The sequence below is a fragment of the Erithacus rubecula genome, assembly GCF_903797595.1.
Source record: "Erithacus rubecula genome assembly, chromosome: 1".
Taxonomy (NCBI): domain Eukaryota; kingdom Metazoa; phylum Chordata; class Aves; order Passeriformes; family Muscicapidae; genus Erithacus; species Erithacus rubecula.
The window spans coordinates 45,124,363-45,147,567 of NC_136658.1; the positions used below are offsets into that span (position 1 = coordinate 45,124,363).

Consider the following 23,205-nt stretch of genomic DNA (forward strand, 5'->3'; position numbering starts at 1 on the left):
AGCTAGCTTCTGCAAAGCTGCTTAACACAGGGGATTCTTGTTCCTGCCCTTGGGATGAGTCACTTTCATGCATTATTGAGCACCTTGGAGGGGTGAGAAGGTGGAATAGTGGCATGAGCAGTTCCAGAAGGTCAGTCTCCCTAATTTTCTGGAATATTGTCTTTTCTCACAAGAAAAAGGGTTTAGGTTTTTTAATAATCAAAAAGTATGATCAGTTAAATTCACTTTTACTCATTTCTTCCTTTCCTGAGCTAGAATTTTGACACAATGATTTGAAGGACTCTGGTGAATAAGCAGACTCTTCTTGCTGTACCAGATGGGCAGGGAAAGTGTCTAGACCAGAAGCTAGACAGAAAACAGCACTCCACACAGTTTAAAAATACCTTTTAGGTGCTTAGAGCTGTCTGTTAGGTTCATAAATAACATCAATGGAACAAAAGTAATTTAAAAAAAATAGAAAACACCCACTTGAACAGACCACAAAAACCAAGAGATACTAGCTTAGCTGTGTCACTACACAAGACACAACAAATAGCCCTCAGATAAGACCTCCTTAGTCTCCTTTTCCTCCTTCTCCACAACTCAGTGACACCAGTCACACAACACCTTCACACTGCCTCGGGTGACCACATTTTCCAGGATGAAAAAAGCCCCAGCCAAGCTTCCTATTAAGTTTTCTACCTCTACAAATTCCATTTCCTTGAAAATTAGTTCTCTTGAACTAAACTGTTCCCTGAACATCATCATCCTCAGTTGCAAAAATGTGGATTTGTGATTCTCTCAGGAGGTATAGTGCTTTGAGACCCAGACAACTCTGCTGCAGAGCACTGGTTTCAATCTGGCATTAAGTCCATGAATTGCTTTGGAAATTTGAAAGAAGCTATTTTGAACAAGATAAAGTACTAGGTAATGTTCCCATTACCTTTTTATGACGAGTGTAAAAGGAGGCTGCTAAAGTGTTTATTGTTTTCAACCTAAGCATTTGCTTAGGATGTATTCCTTCCTCCTGCTGATAACTTTCTAAATCACAAAACCAGTTGGCTGCTTTTGCTGTCACATGTCTCTCACTACAAGATATGAATGTGATATGTTCAAATGGTCCAGACTTCCAGCCTAGTTATCCCAGTCACAGAAAATGTACAATCACCATAAAAATTCAACAAAATATTATTGAACATTCCATTGTAGTCTGCAACATAATCTGCAAGTTATTCCTATGGATGTTTGCCCAACACGTTTTCTTATCAACAGACTTGATCTTGGTAAAATTAAGCCTTGAATTTCTGCATGTTAGATGTTCATGTGGATACATACAGAGTCCTGCCACGTGCCCCGGGGGTCTAAGCCTTCTGGAACAGTCATAAAGCCTTGGGATTGAACAGTGTCTCTTTCTGTGTGTTTTGATCACTGTGTTTCCCTTTCTTGCTGTCTAGTATTGCTCAATATGAAAACTAAATGTCAATCTATTTCTGGTACTCAGCTGCACCTTTAGGTTTGATGGGCTGTTGCAAACGTCATGGAGCTTAATTCAAACATCATTTAATCAGGACATTAGTGTCACTTACCAAGATTACATGGCCAATAATAATAAATATATATTAAAAAGCTAAATAAGTGAGCTTGTCCTGCCCTAGAAATAATTAAGTACTGGATTGCTGAGTTTCAAAATAGGTAATGGATAATTACCTATGGGAATGCTGTTTACTTATCCTTACCTATAATTTAGGAGATTAAGTCTGAGTCTCTGAAGGTTGACCGTGCCAATATATTAACAAATGTCTTTTATTTTCTTCCCCTAGTTTATGAATATTTCCACTCCCCATATAAGTTCCTTGCACAGCTTTGGTAGTTTCTCACACAGGTAAAGGCTGAGCATACCCTTGGTTTGAGCTGAGCAGGATAGCGGATCATTAACAGCTCTCCTCAGTTATTGCCCTTCCACATGCTCCATGTAACTTTCTGAGGAATTTAAAGTCTATTTCTCTAATTTCTTGCACGCTAATCAGGCTAGGTTGGAGGCACAAGGCCATCACAGTTCTGAAAGTTTAACAGCAATTTGGAAAAAGTAATAGAGCTGCAAGTCTGAACTTTGTGAAAAGATCTAGTGTTACTGCAGAAATCAGAAAAACAAAGATGCTTCAAGGGTCTGAGTAAAACATGAGCAAGGACTAAGAATCAAAAGGTGGATAATGACAAGCTAATAGGCAACTGTTCAGTATACTCCATTCTTTAACCTGAGGTAAAAATTACTCTCCCTGGAGACATATTCCTGAATAATGACAGCATAGATAGACATACCCATTTAAGTTGGACTGCTGAAGAATCAATGAATGTGGTATGAACTGTGGTAAAGTCTCTGGGCTGGAAAAGGCAGTCTCAAGCCAGAAGAAATAGTTGACTGAATCAGATTCCTTTATTTTTAAAAATTTTGCTGTTACTTCAGTAGGGTAAGAATAATTTTTAAAAGGAGATCCAGGGCATTATCAATTTATTTCTCTTGCTTACTCTTTATGATCCTCACCAAGTCTAAAAAAAGAAAGCTTCCACATCTCTTGAGAAAACCTTTCTGCAATTACCTTCTCCTGATCAGCAATTTCACCAACATGTTTTTGCTGGTAACCCCTCAGCTCCAGCTGGATCTCACCATCTATGCTTACAGCACATTGTTGCCTATACCAGAAATACCCCTCCCATGCTAAAAGAGTAAATTAAAAATTGAAAAAAAAAATAAAGGACAAGATGGCTTGCCAGGTTTCTCATTAAACTGACAAAACACAAGGCTTAAATTCTCCACCTTATGTAGTTTGCAGTAATGAATTGAAAAGCCTCTAGAGAACAGCCAGCCTGTGGCTCAGAGAGCTGCCTGGCTGGCAAGCAGTTAAGTGTATGTGGAGTTGCAGCTACTCAGGGGGGTCTCATTTCTGGGAGCCAGAAAGGGAAAACTTCCCATTCAGATATAAAGTCATCCCTTCCTATTTTGTCCCCACTCTCTCCACTGTGCAAAAATATCCTGGCCAGAGACAACAGGGAACTTCAGAAGGAAAAGGTCTCAGGGGATGAGGCATTAATCATTGTCTGTGTCTCGTATTGTCCCACCAAGGGCAATCACAGAGGGCAGAAGTAGGACCATTGGATTCCTGGAAAGTTCTGCCTATCAAACATCTCAGAGAGCCCCATTTGCACAGGTGTGTTCGGTGCTGATAACACAAGTGCAAGCAGCTCTGAAAACAAAAGAAGACCTTCAGACTGCTCATTCACTCAGTCACAGAATCAGGAGACATTAATATTGTATAAAAACTGCTGATGACATCTTGGAGGTTCAGAAAGGAGGTTTCCTTACCAAGGAGTATTTTATCTTTCAATTAAATAAATATTCTTCAATTTCCACATAATGCTGTTGCTAGCAAGTCTCTTATTTGGCATGTCATGGTTTCTGCCATACTCCGGCTTAACTGAACATAGGTGCTCTCATTCAGACAGAAACATTTTTCCCCTGAAGCATGTATAAACATTATCTACCTCTTAATTCAGAGACTGCTTTTAAAAGATTTCTTTCCAGAAATCTATAAAACTAACATAAAGTATTCTTCATTCTTGCTGGGGATCAAAGGAGAAGTTAGATCCCAAAGATAATGCAAGTTAAAGAGATAAAAGTCTGTCTCTCCCACATGCTCAGCGTATATCAAATCTCAAGGTCAATGTGTAGCTAACAAATAGTACATGCAGAAACTCAGCCAAAGAAAGCTCTGAGCTGTGAGATTTGTGAGTTACTTTAGTGAGCTCATTATTCAGAGCACAGGTCACCCCTGCAGACTGTATTACCCTCAAAAAGCACCATCCCTGCCTGGCCTTGTGCCTGTGTCCATGCAGAGGGACCAGGGCAGGACATCTCCTCCAGGGAACACACACGTGTTAGATGCATAAAGTGGCAGTGGCTTTCCTCTGCATAAAAGCTACAGAAATAGCAACTGTTCTACAGAGAGGAAAAATAAAAGGCATTGGTTCAGATGCTGGTACTAAACCTGAGGCTTTCTTTTTTTTCCTAACTATATTTTTGAGTGACCTAAAAAATTTAGACTTTTTGCTTTCATTTACTGTAGAAGTTTTTTTCCTATTTAAAAAAATATGTACTTCTGAGAAATATTTTATAATCTAAATGGACTTCAGCAGGCTGTTTGCTGAAATTGGACTTGCTTTTTTATTTCAGCTTGTCCATTAATGGTATTACTAACTCTCCAAGGATCTGCCTTGTGCTCTTAAGTCCTCTTTTTTTCTTCAATATTTTGATTTTTACTGCAAGATACCTCCAGGTCACATTGGTGAAAAAATGGGTAAAAACGTGTGGGAAAGTTGAGCCCATACATGTGGAGATGCAGATGAAAAAATTTTGGACCATAACTTTGTTATTTGATATAAAGTACATGAACTACTTTAAAAGAGGGTTAATAAATTTTTTAAATTTTCATACATTAGTATGATGCTGTTCCATTTTTTTATAATGAGTCCCACTCATCAATTTTATATTCCTGACTGTTGCAAAAGCCACATCTACATTAGTCTTTTGGGCCCATGCACTCTTGCTTAAAACTCATTTGAAAGGTATTTGGAGATAACACTGTGAACAGATATCTGGGTTTTGTCACCAACTTATTGATTTAATTGAAGTCCCAACTTGGTGTCATTTTCCATGCTTGAGAATTCTAATTCTCATTTTAAGGGCATTTCCAAACCTCAAAAAGAGGAGTTCAAAATCAGCATTAAAGCACAGTCTAAGGGTGCAGGGGTCAGAAGGCAAAAAACCAAGTTCCTTCAGTCAATACCTTGGCCTTTTAAAAGCACTCAAAGGTATCTCAAACATTTTGAACTGGAATACTATGTATGTAAATAGTCATACATTTAAATTTGCAAACTGAGTCACACAAGAATCACTAAGAACACTGAAACAAAGTTTATATATTACATGTCCTCATTTCTGATAATTAGGGGTTTTTTTCCTACTTAATACTACTTGACAGTAAGTCACCAGGTTTTTGACTGATCACAAAATCCTCATGAACAGAAAATAGATATTACTGAAATACCTAATGAAGATCTTGATTTACAAAAATTTAATACTGCCTAAACTTATTTCAGCAGCAGAAAAAAATAAAAATAATTTCTTAAGTAGGTTGTCATTTAGTGAAGGACGCTAGGAAAGTTTTTAGAAGAGTCACTTCATTTGCATTGAAATTCTCAGAAAGCACTGTGGTCTCTCACCAGAAATGCCAAACGACCTCCACACATATATTTAGTAGTTTTTCATGTTGCATATACTTTATATATAAATGTATAGTCATAAATAAATAACTTTTCTTGTAAGGATGAAATCAATACACCCTTTTGATATATTACATTCCAAATAGGTGACATTCAACTGTGTGGGAAAGGAAAGCAACCAGACACAGATTATATTTTCATGGAAATAATTTCAGAACAGAACTGATGGAAATAATTGTGACAAGCATTTTCAGAGCAGATATCTGCACTAGCAATCTTCAAGAAGAGCAGTGGGTCCTGTACTAACAGGAGCTGCAGGAGCCTGACGCCAGGTGAGATCCTCAGGCTTTCTCTGAGCTGTCATTTACGCCTGACTGTGCCCCAGCTCCCAACATTACCAACATGCAGAAAGCACAGCCAAGGTGCAGGAGCATGCAGAAAGCGTGTCTGGTATCTCTGTTCTTTTTCTTCATCCACTGGTTAAAAAAACTGATGTGAGCTGAAGGGGTAGAAGACTTTAAATTGCTGATTCTGCCCAGAGGGACCTGAGCATGCATCAACCAGGTCCCAGGCAAACCATCTGCAAAATTCTCTGAGCACAGCCAGCAGGATGCTCCAGGCCAGCACTCCCTCAGCCAGCTCACAGAAACTGTGACATAATCAAGTACTGACTAGGGTAGAGAGAGGTCATGTGCAAACAGCCCTCCTGGAAAAAGGAACCTGGGCTCCGGATCCTCTTTTGGGTCGTATTTCAGGAGGCAGTCCAAAGGGGAGCAGGTGCAGGTCACAGACCTATTCCCTGGCATTTTTGACAGATTGCTATGCACAACTCCCACCCTGCTGCATCAGATTTGTGAGATCACCATTTTAAAGGATGTTGCATGAGGACACCAAGCATCTAAGAATGGATTCTCCTAGCTTCCAAAGCCCACAGGTTCACTGCTGTCAACCATAAGTTGTTATCCCAAAGGGCTTACTGAAAACCCAAAATATAACTCAGGTTCTATTAAATAGTGAAATTTCAATACTACCATCTATTCTATTTGTATAGGTCCAAGCTTCAGCTAAGAATTATACTCTCTTTACACAAGCCCATGCAAAAGCTGGACTTGATTTTCTTGATTGGAGATCTTTTCCAAACTTAACTCTTCTATGAACAATTTATGACACAGACATTCACATGGAGGCTGTACCTTTGCAGTCATCCTCAGCACTACAATACACCAGAAACAGGGCACTTTCATCCTCAGAATTTTCAACTCCTACAAGCAGAGAGCCATCTGTCCAAATTTTGAAAACTGCATCACTTGCATTTTGGCTATCCAGGCAGGTGACTCAAATTTGCCAAGTCCTAAGAACCCAAGAGCTCCCAGATGAAGTTGCACCTACACAGCACTCATGAATGTTTTATCCTCATGTTTCACCTTAAACATATCAAGTCAAATCTCACTCTTGAATGGTGTGTCCTGGTAAAAAAAAAAAAAAAAAAAAAAAAAAAAAAAAAAAAAAAAAGGTATCCTGAAAGCAAATAGCCAAAAAAGATGCTAAAGCTGGTCTTATCAAAGCTGAAAAGTTTAAAGTCCTAGAAACCTCATGTAGTCCCAACCAGTATTACCCACTGTAATAAAGATGGATATCCTAAGCAAATTAAAACTGTGTCAAGAAGATGGACATGCAGTTAACATTTTTTCCCTGAGAAGAGGACAATAGTTTTAGACTGGCTTTTCAGAGTTAGTGTCTCATTGCATATAATTTATATATGTAAATGGTACTCTTTTGCATTTTTATTCTTCTTCATTTCTGAAGTGCTTATAGTGGTGACATATTCCTTATGTTGAAGAAAGAAGAGAAATGTTACCAAAAAAAGAAAAAATGCAGAAGTGGTGGGAAGCAGTGCTTACTATGGCCCTGCACAGCATCTAGCAGAAGATCTTAAACTTGTAACAGCTGCCATTATCTCTTTCCTCTCCTTCACACCTCATCATATCAGAAAGCTTTAGAATCAGCAGTAGTTAAATCTTGCTGGCTTTTACTTCACATGGACCCCAGACAGTCGTAATGAACAGATTATTCTTTTATATAAAGAGAAAATTGTATTTTTAGAGGACTCAAAACTTTCTATAAATCTGCAGAATGTGAAAATAGTACCTTGTAAGTAGGGTGTCAATGAAAGAGATGTCATGAATGGGTCCCAGCTCAGACCTCTGAAGGTGCTCACCTGATGACAGTCTGAGACCAGCAGCTCCCAGTATGGTCTGTGGAAGTTCTTAGTTCAAATCTCTGCTGCAAGTAAGAGAAAAATGCTAAGGAACTGCCTGTGCCATGTTCACAGGGATCAGCCCAGTTTTGAGGAGGGGGCATAGACTTGTCAGTTAATGAATCTGTTTGTGTTCATTAAGAAAGCCTGAATTCAAAGCAAAACATCTGTTAAATAATGGGGAGAAAAAAGATCAAAACAAAAAACAAATTTTGAAAATCTAAACCAAAACCCAAAAAGCCTGCACAACTTTACTTTTGCTTTTCCTGTCCTTTATGTCTTTTTCTCGTTCCCAAAAATGCTGCTCAGTGCTTACCTGAAGCAATTCCAGCTGTTTGACGTTCTCTTCTTTTTCAAATTCCTAGGCAAACTAAAATCAGAAACTCATTAACAGTTCTCCACAAATTTCTTGGTTTGTGTTCATTGAAGGATGTGCTCTACAAAACCTGGCTCTCAGTTTTCCCAGAGCTGTTCACATGAGACCTAATTTATTCTCCAAAGAGAACAGCAGGAACATCGGGCGCAATTCACCTTCGTCAGCACAGCTATCCAGGCTGGGATAAAATCTTTAAATGTAGGTATCTAGTGGTATTTTTGATGTCCCTAGGATACCCCACCAGCCATATCCCTGCAGGAAACACAACTGCCACAGTCCATGGCCCACCAACCAGCCCAGTGCAGATGACATGGATAACCTAAGGCTGCATCCCTTTGTAGTCCTTTGTAGTTTTGGTCTGGAGCACTAGAGCAATGTTGAAATAAATCCCCAAACAGTTCCCATTTACTAAGTGCCAGGTTGTTTAGCAGAGATGTTTTGGGATGTGCTAACTGGTTTTGGTCAATGGTTTAAACTAAGCAAAAGCCCACTGCACATTTGCAGATGTGCTCCAATACCAGGGGTGTATGAGTTCATGCCCATGACTGATCTTTCAGACTATTTCAAAGTACACGTTAGGGACACTTAAATCAGGGAAGTGTAAACCAGTAGGGAAATTTTAGAGTCCCCAGCACCAAGTGCTTTGATCTACTGATCTGCTCCTGTCATGCTTTATTCCTTGATAAGCCATGTCCCATCCACTAACAGGTGAATTAATTCATGAGCATTGTTCACTTAATATCAGTCATATTCTACTGTAATTCTCTGCTTTCTCTGTTCTACTTTTATCTCTCAAAATAACAGAGAGAACAATTAGGTGATTTAATTATTATTATATCAATGGAAAAATAACAAATTAATTTATTAATTATCTAAATGAAAATTTTAAAAGGTGCAGACAAGTTCCAGGGTTGGACAATGGTGGGAAAGGCTATTGGAACTGCAGGCAAAAACACTGGTTTCCTACTACTTGTCAGGAGTTAAATGTTATAAGCACAACAAGAAGAAACAGTATAAAGTGCGTTCCCCTTCTGAAGAAAATTGACAGAGCCAATTTTGGTTCCATAAAAATTCCTTTAATAATTTTTTTTTTCTTTAACTTTTTAGACTTAAAATCAATCAGACCTTTGATCTAGAATTTATGCATCTATTTTTTTGGCCACTTATTCCAATTAAACCCTACTACTAATGAAAATTACAACTTTAAAATGACAGATAAAGGCACAAAATATTTCTGTGGTGTGTTAACCCTCGAAGACCAAAGCTAGTCCTTGGTGAGGACATGAAAACATGCTTTTATTAAAAGATTCCAATCCAATAGAATCATTCAAAAACTTACACTTCTATAGCTGGCAGCATGACTCATTTCTTAGATTTATTATTAAATTATTCAGCTTTTTTAATCAATGTAAAAAGTCACTCTTACAGTTTGGCAGTCAGCAGCCTGTTGCTATTTGTCTCACAGTTCTTGCTGAACATGTGAAACGCAGATTTCCCCTCATACACCAAAAGTTCTTTGAAGTCTAAGGCCTTTGCATTCTCTTCCATGCATTTTTGTAGTACCTGTGCACTTTTGTTATGCTCTGCTGAAAATGGTCACGTTTGGCTACTTAAGATGGGTACACTAAAACATGGTTAGGATTAGGAAATCTGAATTGTATCAGAAAATGCAAAAGCACTATGAATTTCTCCTTGCACGATAATTAGAGTTCTGACAAATTGCAGCAGAACCCCATCCCTCCAGCCAATCACTTACTCTGTGCAGGAATCCAGCCATGATTGCAAGGTGCATCTCTCAGAATCAGTACACCAGCCAGCTAAATATACCAGTAATCCAAGCATGTAAAACATCAGGCTTTTTTTTTCCAGCTGAGTTCAACACCTGTGCCCTCAATGTTTCATTTGAAAGCTCAAGAGTCTAACAGGCAGAGTCCAGATGTCTGCACCAGTCAACAAAATGTAAAAATGTAAATCTAAAGATTCTATAAGTTAGCTTTGCAGATGACTTTGATAGGAAGCTATTCTGAGCTAGATGTATTTTAATGTCATAAGTTTCTCTCCTGCTATTGCATGGAGATTTTATTTTCTTAATGCCTTCTGTAAGCTACCAACATAGAAAAACTTTTAACAAATGAACAAAATCTTCCATCTATAGTTATACTAAAGTTTAAAGTTATAAACAAGGGCAGAAATTTGGTACAGCTGCTGTCTCTCCTTTAAAGATGGTGGCAAAAAGCCGGTAATTGACTTTAAATAATCAATTATCTAAATGGAAAAATTCTTCTAACCAAGACATAAATATACTGAGAAGCACCTTAAACTCTGAATTGAGCAGACAGGGAAGATTCATAAGTCTCATTAAGAGAAACATCACAGAAATAAGCACCAGACAGCCATAAAAGACAAACAGTTAAATTGTTTCTCCCAATGCAAGATTCTGTATGCACTCCTGCTATTGTTGTTTTATAACTGCCTGAGTTAATGGATAAATCAATTATCTAGTTGTCGGCACAGGAACAGATCCTTGCAAGTTCTACCTGCCTGGATTTGTTTGCTGAAGTGACACTAAACTCACTTGAATAAGCTGGTAGCCTCATCACTGCAAAAATTCAAGAAGACAAATCAGAGTACTGACGTTTGTGATGCAAATACAATTTAATTTGGTATTTCTCTATTTAAGCATTGTTTTTTCTCATTTTTGATGCATGCTGGCAGTGCCAAAATCAGTCTGGCTATGTTAATCATCACCAAAATGCCACCAAGCTCATTGCACTTCTCCTTCCTTCTGTGAATGTCAATGGCAAATGCTTAAAATCACCCTAAGATGTGCAACATGTACAGGCAAAAGATGCCTGCTGGGTTCACAGAGCAGTACATAGTCCATCTTACCAGTTAAGCACCATAACTTGAGTGTAAAACAGGCAGTGAAACAGAAGGCATACAGCTAAGTATCTCTGAAAACCATCTCTGAATTGCTGCTTTCCTTGAGGATGTCTCCCACTAGCCTGTATTTAATCCATGCAAATGGATTAAATCCCAGAAGCACATTTTAAAAAGCAAAACAGACTTAGAGGAATGTTTGAAATCCAGCACTCCTGAGAGACCTACCTGCCTTCTCAATAATACTGTACCTCCTGCAACATGCCAAGTTTTTTAACTGTGCCTGTAAATATTTCAATGTCTTGGATATGGTTTTAGTTCCCTAACACACAAGGACTTCTTGATACAGATATTCCCATCTGCGCTATATTGTGGCAATGTCAGCCTAATAATAAGTTAATTCAGAAGGGCTCTCTTCTATTTCCAGACAACATTTTTGTGATCTAAGTTTTTATACAGCTAACTGCTGATATAATGACTGACAGTCATACCTTTTAAATTAGAAGGGAAAAAACAAAGGCAAAGCTAGCAGTTAAATACAGGTTAATTTTACAAAACTTGCTGCTCCATAAGGCCACACAGGTGAGTAACTGATATGATGTTTGTCCTTAGCTGAGCACAAAACCTAAGCATGAAGGTCTTCCCCTACACACTCTTTCCAGAAATCAAATTCCAAAATGACAGCTGGACTGCCTAGTCCCTTAGCAGAGGCTGGAGACCCAAACCAGGGATATTTCATCTGTGCTGTCTCAGGGGGTAAAGCATCAAGCACCCCTACGCTGCCCAGACCACGGCACTGCAAGATGGAGGAGGTAAAAGCAACCCCTGCATGAGGCTCTGCTGAGAAACAGCTACTCTAAGCCTCACCTTGTCTCCCTAACTACCCACTCTGGGTTTCCACAGCATACCAGACATTTGCAGGACTAGGAAAGTCACACCCAGCCCCAAGGTTTGCTGGACATTTCAAGACGCTTGTAAAAAATTTTAGTTTCAACAAAAATCAAGTCCAAGTGCAAATCAAGACTGATATAGGTTTTATAGAAAATATTAAAACAGCATTATTAATATGGTTTTAAAAAACTTACTAGCCCTTTAAAACATTTGGATGGAAAAGAAAAAGCTCTTAAAACATTCCGTTTGAAAGCAAGCATAAAAAGGAGAAGTCTTTTCTGCCAAACTGAGATCTTGTGGCTTTCTCTTCCTTTCATCTACTCCTTATTACCTTACCTGTTGTTCTGTTAGACATATCCTAGTCACAGAAATGTGGCACTAATCACAGGGTAGGAGTTGCCAGCTGCCTGGGAGGATAAAGCTACTCTGACATTATCCCATCAGGCACCCAACAGTGACTTAGGAGATACAGCCATTTAGCTGACCCCTGTGTAAAGATACAGGTGCCATCTGAGCCTGCTGAGAAATCCTTTCTAATGCAGTCAGCTCCCCCTACACCATTCAAGGTTTAAAGTGAAAAAAAAGAAAAAATCAACTCCTATCATTTCACACTTATGTTAGGCACAAAGTGCTAGATTTCCAGTGAGAGTCTTGCTTGCTGAAGATAATTATGGCTTAGCACCTTACCCTAGTAAAAAATATTTTTCTGTTGAAAAATAAAGATTACTGGGGGGCATCACTGCACATTATGTGTCAGACTTGATTTTAGTCTAACATGTACACTTGAAGATACTTCTGCCACAAGGCTTGAGCACAGGTAAAGAATCATTAACATTCTTCCTCCAAAAACCTGCCAATTTTCTAGATTTTCAAGGAAGCCTGCGGAGTAAATCTTTAAAAGCTTTTTCAAAATTTAAGATTGCTTTTGAGCCACGAGGATGACAGAGCACAAGAAGCCATACCAAAGCCAGACATAAGAAACCTGTCTCTTAACCTTTGTGCTGCACTGGCAGTGACCTGCGCTGTCACCCCTGGTGTGGATGCTGAGCATGTCATGGCAGGGAGAGGGACATGGTCAACTTGGTGGGAGCCATGGCTCCACAGTCGTGTGCCAGCCTCACTGCCCTGCTTGCTGCCCCCCACACAACTCAGAGAATATATCTCCTTCCTCCTCCACCCTTACCACTCCACTCTCCTCCTCTCACTGTCCGCCACTTCCATTCCAAGCAGGATCAAAGTGTCACTGCGCCAGCTGCATCTGGCAGAAGGTGACAGGGGGATGCCAAATCTCCATGCTGCCAGAAACGAAGATTCCACATCACTCAAACGTGCCTGTGTGTTGTGCAGGATGTTGCATCCGTTAGCAAGAGTTGCAGCTTGAGGTCATATTTCAGGATTTCTGCTTATGGCTTTCTGTGTCTCAGTTACTCACCACCCAGACCCCTGTACTGCCAGCAACATTGCACACATGAGCAGGTCTCCCGAAGGCATGCAAGAAATTCAAGGAGTGAAGTCTAAACTTTCTCTTCCTCTTGTGATTCTCGTTTCATGGGCTTGGCAGCACTACAAGCTTCCTTTACACCCTTAAATATTAACATAGCTATTCTCTTGATGTGGGATTCCTCATTATCATATGAATAAATGATTAATTGTCTCTGTACCAAGCAACTTTTATAACTATATGAATCAGCACTGAGCCAAACCCTTCAAGAGTTTTCCAGCATTTATTGCACTTTATTGCTTCCTGGATCATTTAAAAGAAGTCACTGAGAAACAACAATTCACACAGGCTTGGAAGTTTACCACGGATGTAGTGAGGAGTTCTGTATTCAAAATGCAGACAAACTTTTTTTCCCAGCAATTTAATGCTGGTTTTTTGGCAGAAAACTCCACGGCTTGTCCAGCAAATGCTACTATTTGTGATGGCACATCTTGCATATTACCAGAAGATAATTTTAATCAAACTTTGAGCGTAATTTTAAGTACTGTTCTAACAATCATGCTGGCTATGGTGATGTTCTCCATGGGCTGCAACGTGGAAATTAAGAATTTCTTGGGTCACTTAAGAAGACCCTGGGGTATATTTGTGGGTTTCCTTTGCCAGTTTGGAATTATGCCTCTCACAGCTTTCTTGCTCTCTTTGGCCTTTAACATCCTTCCTATTCAAGCTGTTGTGGTGCTGATCATGGGATGCTGTCCAGGGGGCACAGCCTCAAATGTCATTGCCTACTGGGTGGATGGAGACATGGACCTAAGGTAAGAGCAGCCATTCTCTAAGTACTTCATGTGGCTCTTTACATTGTAAATTTTGCATTGAAAAGAACTGTCTGATCTGATGTTTTTCTTAGCTTCCTGGCACATGTATGGTGGTCTCTCCTTGTAAAGATGATTAGTAACTGCAATTGTAGTAAATAGAAGCAGGTTGGTAAATATCTTTGGTTCATTGGGAATTAATGAAGAAGAAATCACAACAGAATTGTGTACATTAGAAAATATTCTAAAACTTCAAATCCTGGAGCAAATATTATCTAAGAAAACAATTAAGATTACATTGTGAAAACTTTGCCCAAGCTAAAATTACTTTTCTTCCTCCCAAGATCTTGAGTAGCAAAAAAAATTTAAAAACCACATAGGATTTTAGGACCAGAATCCTCCGTACTAAATGGTGGCTATGCAACTTTTCTTGAAGTGATTTTTCTTGAAAAAGAGCTCCTGTAGAAAAATATTTTCCCTTCCTTTTGTGTTCTATAGAATAAAAAGACAGCTATTTATTTTCTCTTTGGGAACTAGTTCTAATGAATATCACTTGTGATAACTCTTTCTGCTCCTGAAACTTTATGCAAGGTTTTCAGACTGAGGGAATATTTCACAGGCTAGAAAGCATTACTTAAGACTTACTTATGACCAAGTGAACTCAGAAACAAATGTGTAAGGCACCTGACATGGCCTAGGACATCAAACACACAGGAGAAGTGAACCCTACTCTTGATGCAAATTCCATATGGGGTTCATTAACTCCTGATTACTTTGGTCTAAAATAAACAGGACTATTTGTCTCTTTCCTACAGAGTAAAATTAATTGGAGCATTCATCCAATTTATCATATGCCAGTCTTAACTAGAAATGGAAAAAATAGTAGAAGTAAGAAAGATGTGGAGCTAGATGCAAATAGTCTGATAATGTAAATACTTGTAGCTTTAATACAACACTTTCTTCATGCTTTGAAAATAATGAACGTTTTTGTCACCTACAAGTGTTAATGCAAAAACTGCTTTCAAATTATGAATGAGGTCAGCTCTGCTAATCATTGACTTCCTCATTGTAGAGTAAAGATCTATGGTATCAGGAATTGTAAGACTCTTAATTTCAATTAATATAGGTCTAAGAAACCACAGGTGGGAAGATAATGAGTACAAGGCTGAAATTTTGTTCTAATCTCTGCCTGGAAAAATAAACTGAGCTAAACTATGCTTGGTCAGCTCAGTATGTTTAACGTAGCACCACTGAAATCAATGTTAAAAATCCAAATTTATAATGCTATAAACATGAGCATGATTTCTATCCCATTATACTGACAAAGGGTGAAGTTAATTGAAAATGGCTATAAAAGGTTATATATTCTTCAAGTAAAGACCTCTACCTTGTAAAGTCAAAGGCTTTTGGTCATTAGCTTTGCAACAAAGATGCAGGGACCACAGGATACAGCAGGTGCAGCAGATTGTCAAGGCAAGCATCTTCTCAATAAAATAACATTAGAAGTTGTGTGGATAGCTTCTGGAACCAACACAGTATTTTAGAAACCTGCCCATCATATCAGGCAATGTTTTTGTTTTAACTGTAATATTTTATGATTATACATTACAACCCATGGTCATTGTCTGTAGTTCTGCTTCAAAACCTCTCTGTGCAAATAGGTCACAAGTTTGAGAAAGAATTAGTTTTATAATTAGCATATAATCGCAGTCAGGTGAAGTATGATGTTTCATATCTTTCTTAGTAAATCAAACCCAGCTGATATCCTCTAATACTTCCCCAAAAAGACATCTCTTGATATAAAAATAACTGCTTCTGTGGAAACAGGGACTGGGGTTAGAGGATGGCCAGGCTTTGGAGAAGGAGGTACATTCATGGACACTATAAATATAAAGGAAATACAGAGATAGGAAAAATGAGGGGTTTTATCAATTTGGGAATTCATCAAACCTTAATTGTAGCCCCTGACTTTTTTCTCTGCAGGAGACTTCTGAAGAAGGTCTTTTTCCAGAGTCTCCTACAAAATCCTATTCAATGACTCTAAAGTAGTGAGTGTCAGGAACCAAAATTAATGCAAATATTCCTGTGGTTTCTACATTATTTTTTTTCTAGACTTCTGTGGATCTACTCAGTTTGTGGGCCAGGATCAGTAGTCCCTTTTCTGAGGACAAGCAACAAAAAAGAGAAATCAGAAGTGAGGCTCAGAAGAAAGCTTCCAAAATCTCTTAATTAGAACCCTCTCTCAGTATTTTTATACCAGAAAAAGGAGATTTTTACACATTAATTTTATCCATTGTATTCCAATTCTGAGAGTTTCCTCCTTATTTTAGATGTCTTGTCTTTTTCCTGTTTCTTCATTCCTGTAGCAGAATGCATCTTTCTGTACAAGAGAAAACAGAAACATCTTTGTGAAATGCAGCAACAATATTTCTGCTAAGCCTCACTGAGCAATTCTTACCACCTTCTTTTTGGCCTAGAGCAAAGCAAAAGAAAGGGGAATTTTATTATATCACATATCTTAGACAATGAAATGGATTTCTGTGCTGCTGAGTTCAGGGTGAAATTTTAACACTCTAGAACTGCTGGTGTAATGGAAAGCTCTATTTGGTGTCCATCTCTGCTGCTGTTTCCTGCTTGCCATTGTCTCTGAAAGCAGCCAGACAGGCAGCATGGTGACAGACATGCCAACAGACCTTCCTGCTGGCCACCTGTCTGACTGCTCCTTTGTACCAAAGCTATGGTTCTGTGGCTGCAGCAGAAGCCATTCCTGTCATTTAGCTTTTCTCTAACCTGATAAACAGGATAAATTGTCTGTAGCCAGCAACATGTCTTTTGCAAGGTGTGAAATGGTAATAAGAAAATAAGAAAGACTATGGGCTAGCATGAGATGAACTGTCAGTGTAACCAATTTCTTTGCAGCATCAGCATGACAACTTGCTCCACACTGCTCGCAATGGGAATGATGCCACTTTGTCTCCTTATTTACACCAAGATGTGGACTGATTCAAATGCAATTGTACTCCCCTATGACAGCATTGGTGAGTCCAGTGGAACAGAACCATCCCTTCTGTCTATCCTCTTTTCAATGACAACTATCTCTATACCATTGTCCTGTAGTCAGGAAGAAATTACCTCCGATATTTTTAAATATTTCTCTTTTTACTTTTTAATAACTTCCATGGGCATTAGGTACCAAAAATTACTTCACATCATCCACAGCACTGCCAAAATAGACTTGAAGCCATTATAAATATTATACAAATAATTATGAGAAGATTGTGCATGTTTTTCTCTCCAAATGGTTATGAGATCAATATGGTAGTGGGATAAAAATATAGAATAATTCATATAGGAATAGCTGCTTCTCCAGGATTAAAGTGTTTATAACAGCTTTTAGACACAATCTTGCAAAGTGCTAAATGCTGAGGCCATAATCTGGCAAAATACTTAAGCACACGTGGATAATTAGGCAAGTGATTAAAACTGCTGAGTCTCTTTGAAAAGCTGCAATCTACACTGCCAGGAGTGGCTTCATTTGACTTCCTGTCAAAAATCTCATCCAGCTACAAAGAGAAAATAGTTAAAGTATTTAGAAATACATGCTCCAGTGCCTTGCAGAGCTGTGGCCCTCATGCTTATCAAGTGCAGTTCCATGTTGTGCTAATCTTAAAAGCCAGCAGAATCACTTTCACATTCTTCAACTTCACTTCCCATTGTCCTTGGGGAAAAACAAAAATCACATACGTTGCTTGTGCTTTCAAATTAAATACTGGAGGGGGAAGGCCAAAACAAAAGAAGCTCTAAACCGGCTGCTGATACGGTACAGCAGCGAAACACCTGCAGACAAATTGAACATTTAATAAAGCTACTCACATCACAGCATTGTGATGATTAGCACACTCAGATTTCTGTCTGCCTTTCTGATGCAGGTGAATGAGCATGTAGCTCAGCAGAATGGCAATTACTTCAACAGGCTGCCAAAGATAACAGAGTCTATATAAAAGCAAATGGGCAGGTGTGGGTAGAGTGTGTGTGCGTGCTCTGGGCTGTGCACACCAGAAACATCCCCTGAAGGGCTGCCACAGGCTGTGCACACCAGAAACATGCCCTGAAGGGCTGCCACAGGCTGTGCACACCAGAAACATCCCCTGAAGGGCTGCTGCAGTCACTCAGCATGGTGCCTGTCCTGTCTTCAAAACTGCTCCATCCAGGGTCTTAACTTCTATCTTCTTTTTCTGCAGGAATTTCTCTGGTAGCTCTGGTAGTTCCCATTTCATTTGGAATATTTGTCAACCACAAATGGCCTAGTAAAGCGAAAATCATACTTAAGGTAGGATATATAAGGCTGAAGCATAAGCAATTATGGACAAATTATGGAATCAGTGAGACTGCTGAAGCAGTACATTGCTATTCATAGTATTAGTATCTGACTTCATAAGACCTGGAAAGTTTTCAGCACAAAACAAATGAGGTGCTGTGGAAATGTATTGCTTACCCCCTGTACAAACATGCATGAGTTGCATGCATTATTAGAAACCATCATTATCTAAAGAACCTACTTTTTTTCTTTGGCTGCAACTATGTTAATAATTGACTTCAGTATATAATGTAAACTGAAATTGGAAGGAAAATCACTCAGGTCAACAGAAAGCAGTTTTTCCCTGCAAAACAATAAAAAAATAAAATCATTCTGAATCGAAATGCCTTTCTTCTTTTAAGAAAGTTCCCTGTTTTTTTTGTGGGCCAATTTTTGAGTGTGAAGTCAATTTTTATTTTAAAATAATACACGGAAAATATTCCAACTCTTAAAAAGACCAAAAAAGACTATTCACAAAATATTTGCAAGATGATTTCAGATACTCAAAAATATGGTGATTTTGGCAAAAGCTGTTCTCATCAAAATAATAGTAATAATTCAGCCACATCCAGGGTGACAGCAAATTAATAATTTCTGAGCATTTGGTTTAAGTTTAAAGAGATTTTCAGATGTGCTGAGAATTCTTGGCCTTTGCTAACTGTTCTTAGTTAGCAAATATATTATCTAATTTATTTTAAAGAAAACTACTCTGGTCACTTGTTTTTCTACCTATATTTTGTTATCATTTCTTTGCTATTGGCTCAGACAGCATAAAGCATAAGGTCTTTTTAAGTCAATTCATTTTCAGTAAACTGCCAGCTTATCATGCTGCATTCTAAAATGCACTCACATCTTACTATTTCTATTTAATCAATTGAGGGAAGAGCATGGACTTGTACTCACATGAAAAGAAACTCTACTTGATCTCTCAGCAAAGCTGCATTTCATTCCTTCTTACTGAATGCATGAGCAACCCACAGATCGGTCCATTGAGAGTTTGCTTTGTGTAGGACAATGAAGCATCAAGTGAAGATTGAGCCATAGCTGTCAGATTAAGACTTATATAGTGAGAAATTCAGATAAGAGAACAGAGAGTGTGCCAGGTGAAAGAAGAGCTTGTCATAGCCAGACTATGTTTCTTCTTCCTTGGTGCACATGGTTAATAGCTCAGCCAAACAAAAGTACTTGTTCACTCAGTGCTCTTAAAAATTCTTCAACCAAAGACTGATGAAGCCACTTCAACGGCAATACATGTTTTAGCTGAGGCATAGATTCTCCCAAGCTCAGACTAAGAAGTCTGTCTTTGAGATCCTTGGCAACATAGGCTATAATGGCAGACATTCCACTAGGGTATTGAAAAGAGAGTGAGTTATAACTTTTTTAGGCAAGCAGCAGTAAAGATTTCAGTACATTCAGTCACAAGAAATAAGATCAACTGCAGTGCTTAAGTCTGTGTAGAAGGGCTTTACAAGCTCATAACCAGTTTTCAAGCATGAATTTTTAGCCCCATTAAAGATTTACCCCTGTACTTGGCCAATAATTTCCTAGCACTAGCTCACTAGCAATCTAGTGTCTAATTAGCACACACTGTACTAAGCCTCAGAGTGTGAGTCACCAAATGGGGGAGGAAAATGCAGTATTCTCCTTACTAGGCTGTCAGTTTCAAAAACTCTGGGGACATTTTTCTAATGTGTGCACCATTCCTCACTCATATCACACCTGTGAAATTTTTTTTGATCTCCAGCCCTAAGTACAATTATAGTCAAGGCTTCAAAAGACTAGTCCTAGTTATCTGCTATAGATACCTATTACAGCTGTATCTTGATCTAGAGCTGTAGTCACACATTGAAGTACATCGTAGATCTCCTGTTTGGTAAAATGGCAGCTATCTAATCTCTCAGCCTGCTGTGAATTGTATTGCTGTAAACATTAGGTGTTGTGTTTAACAAGATATTTCAGTGACTCAGGGACAATACCAGGCATGTTTGATACCATATTTGTTGCCATTAAATTTTCTTGAGAGTTCATTTGTGCAGTATTCTGTGATTCTCACTCAGTCCCCCTTCTTTCATTTCATAGGTTGGTTCCATTGTGGGAGCTGTGCTCATTGTGGTCATTGCTGTGGTTGGGGGTATACTCTACAAAGGCTCCTGGGTTATCACACCAAAATTATGGATCATTGGCACCATATTTCCAGCGGCTGGCTATACTTTAGGATTCTTTCTGGCTCGTGTAGCTGGTCTGTCTTGGCACAGGTAATCCACAGCCTTTATTCAACTGTGTAAAAAGATTTCATTTAATGATTAATCAATACTGAGAATGCTCCCTAAACAGTACTTATGTTAAAGAGTCACTCATTCACTAAGCCTGTGTTTTGTGATACGTTGTGCAGACAAAACTTTCTTGCAGAATCTTGCAGATTCTGACTATAGATGCTTTCCTTTCATGTGCCAATGTCTTGCACTTCAAACAAGTGAAACAGAGCTGACTTGTAATCAGTTTGGAACTGCAGTAAAACTTCTCATGTAGATGCAGCAGTCTACAATTTAAAACATAATTGCAAGAGAGGGAGGCAGCAAGTGCCACAAATGTGACTTAAAGGTGGTTCACAGTCTTTTACTGCTGCTGAACTGCCAACAATTGGTAGTACCAGCCATAGGTAGAATGTTTTGCTGACTATGTTAGCTGAAGGAAACAATTTTCTTAGTTATCCATTGCATTTTTTTTGCTTACTCAGATTAGTAAAAAGCATAATAATTGGATGGTTTTTCACAACTGTCTTTATATTATTCCCTTTAGATGTCGTACAGTGTCTCTGGAAACAGGCATGCAAAACACTCAGCTATGTTCAACTATAGTACAGCTCTCATTCAGTCCTGAAGAACTTGAACTGATGTTTACTTTCCCACTCATCTACAGCATTTTCCAGCTGACGTTTGCGCTACTAATTTTAGGAGGTAAAGTCATTTTCTATTATAGCACTATAATTATCATTATTATCACCAGTTTAATTTTTCATGTATATGGAGAAAACAAGAAGGGATAAAAATAATCAACTGGATCTCAAAATCCAAGCATAGCTTTAGAGAAACTTTCTGGAGGTGTTGAAATGTTTTAGCAATATAAGGAAAGAAAATGTTGCATGGATATAGGTTACTACAGCATTTTTTCAGGCAATTTTTGTAATTATTTTATTTAATAATAACCATATATTGATCCTCAGGCTACCGTCTATACAGAAGACGCCATGTCAAAACAACGACAGATGTTGAGAAAATACCACAAAAAGAGAATTCAAAATCAATTGCTATAAATAATGGAGGATTTGTATCAGATGAGATGAAATAGACAACTACATCTGCAAACACCAGCTGTGAGGATAAAGAATATATGGTTTATTTAAAACCGTTTTTTTTTATGTGCTTTTTCTCCATAGTAATATTTAACAAAAGAAGTTCTGCTGATACTGCACTGTGAGACTTTAAAATGATCAACATAAGAAAGATTTACTTTGATTTTTAACATGGTTTTTGCCACAATTGTAGAATCTGGTTTTGAGGCTAATTCTCAAAAAATATGTAATACTTTATTATGGATTATTTAACAAAAAACAGAATAAAGGTGGCCTGTTGCTAAGAAGTAGATATCTTCAATACCAACTCCAGCCCACGGTCCTGCAAATCCATCTGCTAGTCTCAGCCCCACACAAAACAAAGAGAAATCTTCTTAAAGTGTCTGAGCAGGAACAGGAGTTGATATGGAAGATCTGGTAAGACTGAATATGAATCAAGCATGAAATTGGACCAAGCCAAAAATGAAACAAAAGTTTCATTTAGGTCAGTCTGGGCAGACTAAAGCACTGTATTAATTACTTGAAGCATTAATTTATTCTAATGCTATAATTTTAGCAAGTGCACAGCACCTTATGACTCCATTTTTTTATCTCAAAGTAATAGAATGTAATGGTCTTACATCTTTGGCCTGTGTATTTTAGTGCTGGAAACAGGAACAGAGACACAAAGGTGAGTGCTTAAGCCTTGAGCAATTTTAGTGACAGCAATGAGAGCTGCATACACAGGAGCAAGCAGTGGTTCTGGAAGGGTAAGAAATTATCAGCTTCTGCACTGAAAGGAAGGCATTTCAAAATGGAACAAAAAACGTCACTGATTCATCCAGGACTGTTTCCACCAATCTTAACAAGAGACAGCAGTGCTTGGAGAGAGTTAAATATTTTTTGTTATTTTATGAGGTAAATAAATTTGAACCTACCAGATGTCTATGACATTTAGACATTGATATAGCTGACAATTTTAAGATTTTATTTATATCAACCAGGAATATAAATAATTGGATGTACACGTACATTATTCATAGTTTCTGAAAATTCAAGAGTACTCATGGAAATCTCTCCTAATTGTGTGGAGAAAATTAGTACAATTCTAGGAGCAACAGTGTAGTAAAATTCTTGCAGCTGTAATTTTTTTAAGGAAATACTCAGCAACATTAGTGCTGTAGATTCTATTTAAAGAAAATATCCAGAGAACTTCAGGTAAATGAGTGAGAGGTTGGCTGACCAAAAAATTTAAGAGTGAACTATCAGCAATGGAAACAATACACCTTTCTATCATATTCAAGTGGACCTTCCAATATATGGTGAGTTAATGTGGCAGGTTTTTTTCAAACACAACTGAAATTGTGGAATTTAAGTTCCCAGTGTGCAGTTTTACACTGGTGCAGAAACATGCCCAGTACTAAACAAAAAATAAATTATTGTTGTCTACCATATGTGGACTCCAAAGGGTCTCAAAATGTTTCTGACTTCTGTGAGACTTGAAGCTGCTTTACTTTTGGCAGGGAGATCAGAATGGTCATAACTTCCAAGGAGGAATTCAACACCGAGTGGGAGTTAGTACACAGAGGTGTTGTGTTTTATAG

At 38.3% G+C, this 23,205-nt stretch overlaps 2 protein-coding genes across 2 annotated transcripts in view; one reads left to right on the forward strand and one right to left on the reverse strand.

Annotated features, from left to right (window-relative positions):
- Nucleotides 1–23,205, reverse strand: part of LOC306808798 (DNA excision repair protein ERCC-5-like) — a 546,121-nt gene that overhangs the window by 435,227 nt on the left and 87,689 nt on the right. The gene's annotated exons all lie outside the window — the stretch shown is intronic.
- On the forward strand, nucleotides 13,495–21,675 carry SLC10A2 (solute carrier family 10 member 2; the record flags this gene model as incomplete). The annotated part of the gene is made up of 6 exons (XM_079318183.1): nucleotides 13,495–13,916; nucleotides 16,833–16,951; nucleotides 18,155–18,243; nucleotides 20,350–20,525; nucleotides 21,070–21,227; nucleotides 21,494–21,675. The coding sequence occupies 6 exons, from the start codon at nucleotides 13,495–13,497 to the stop codon at nucleotides 21,616–21,618; spliced, it is 1,089 nt and encodes a 362-aa protein (XP_079174309.1). The 3' UTR covers nucleotides 21,619–21,675.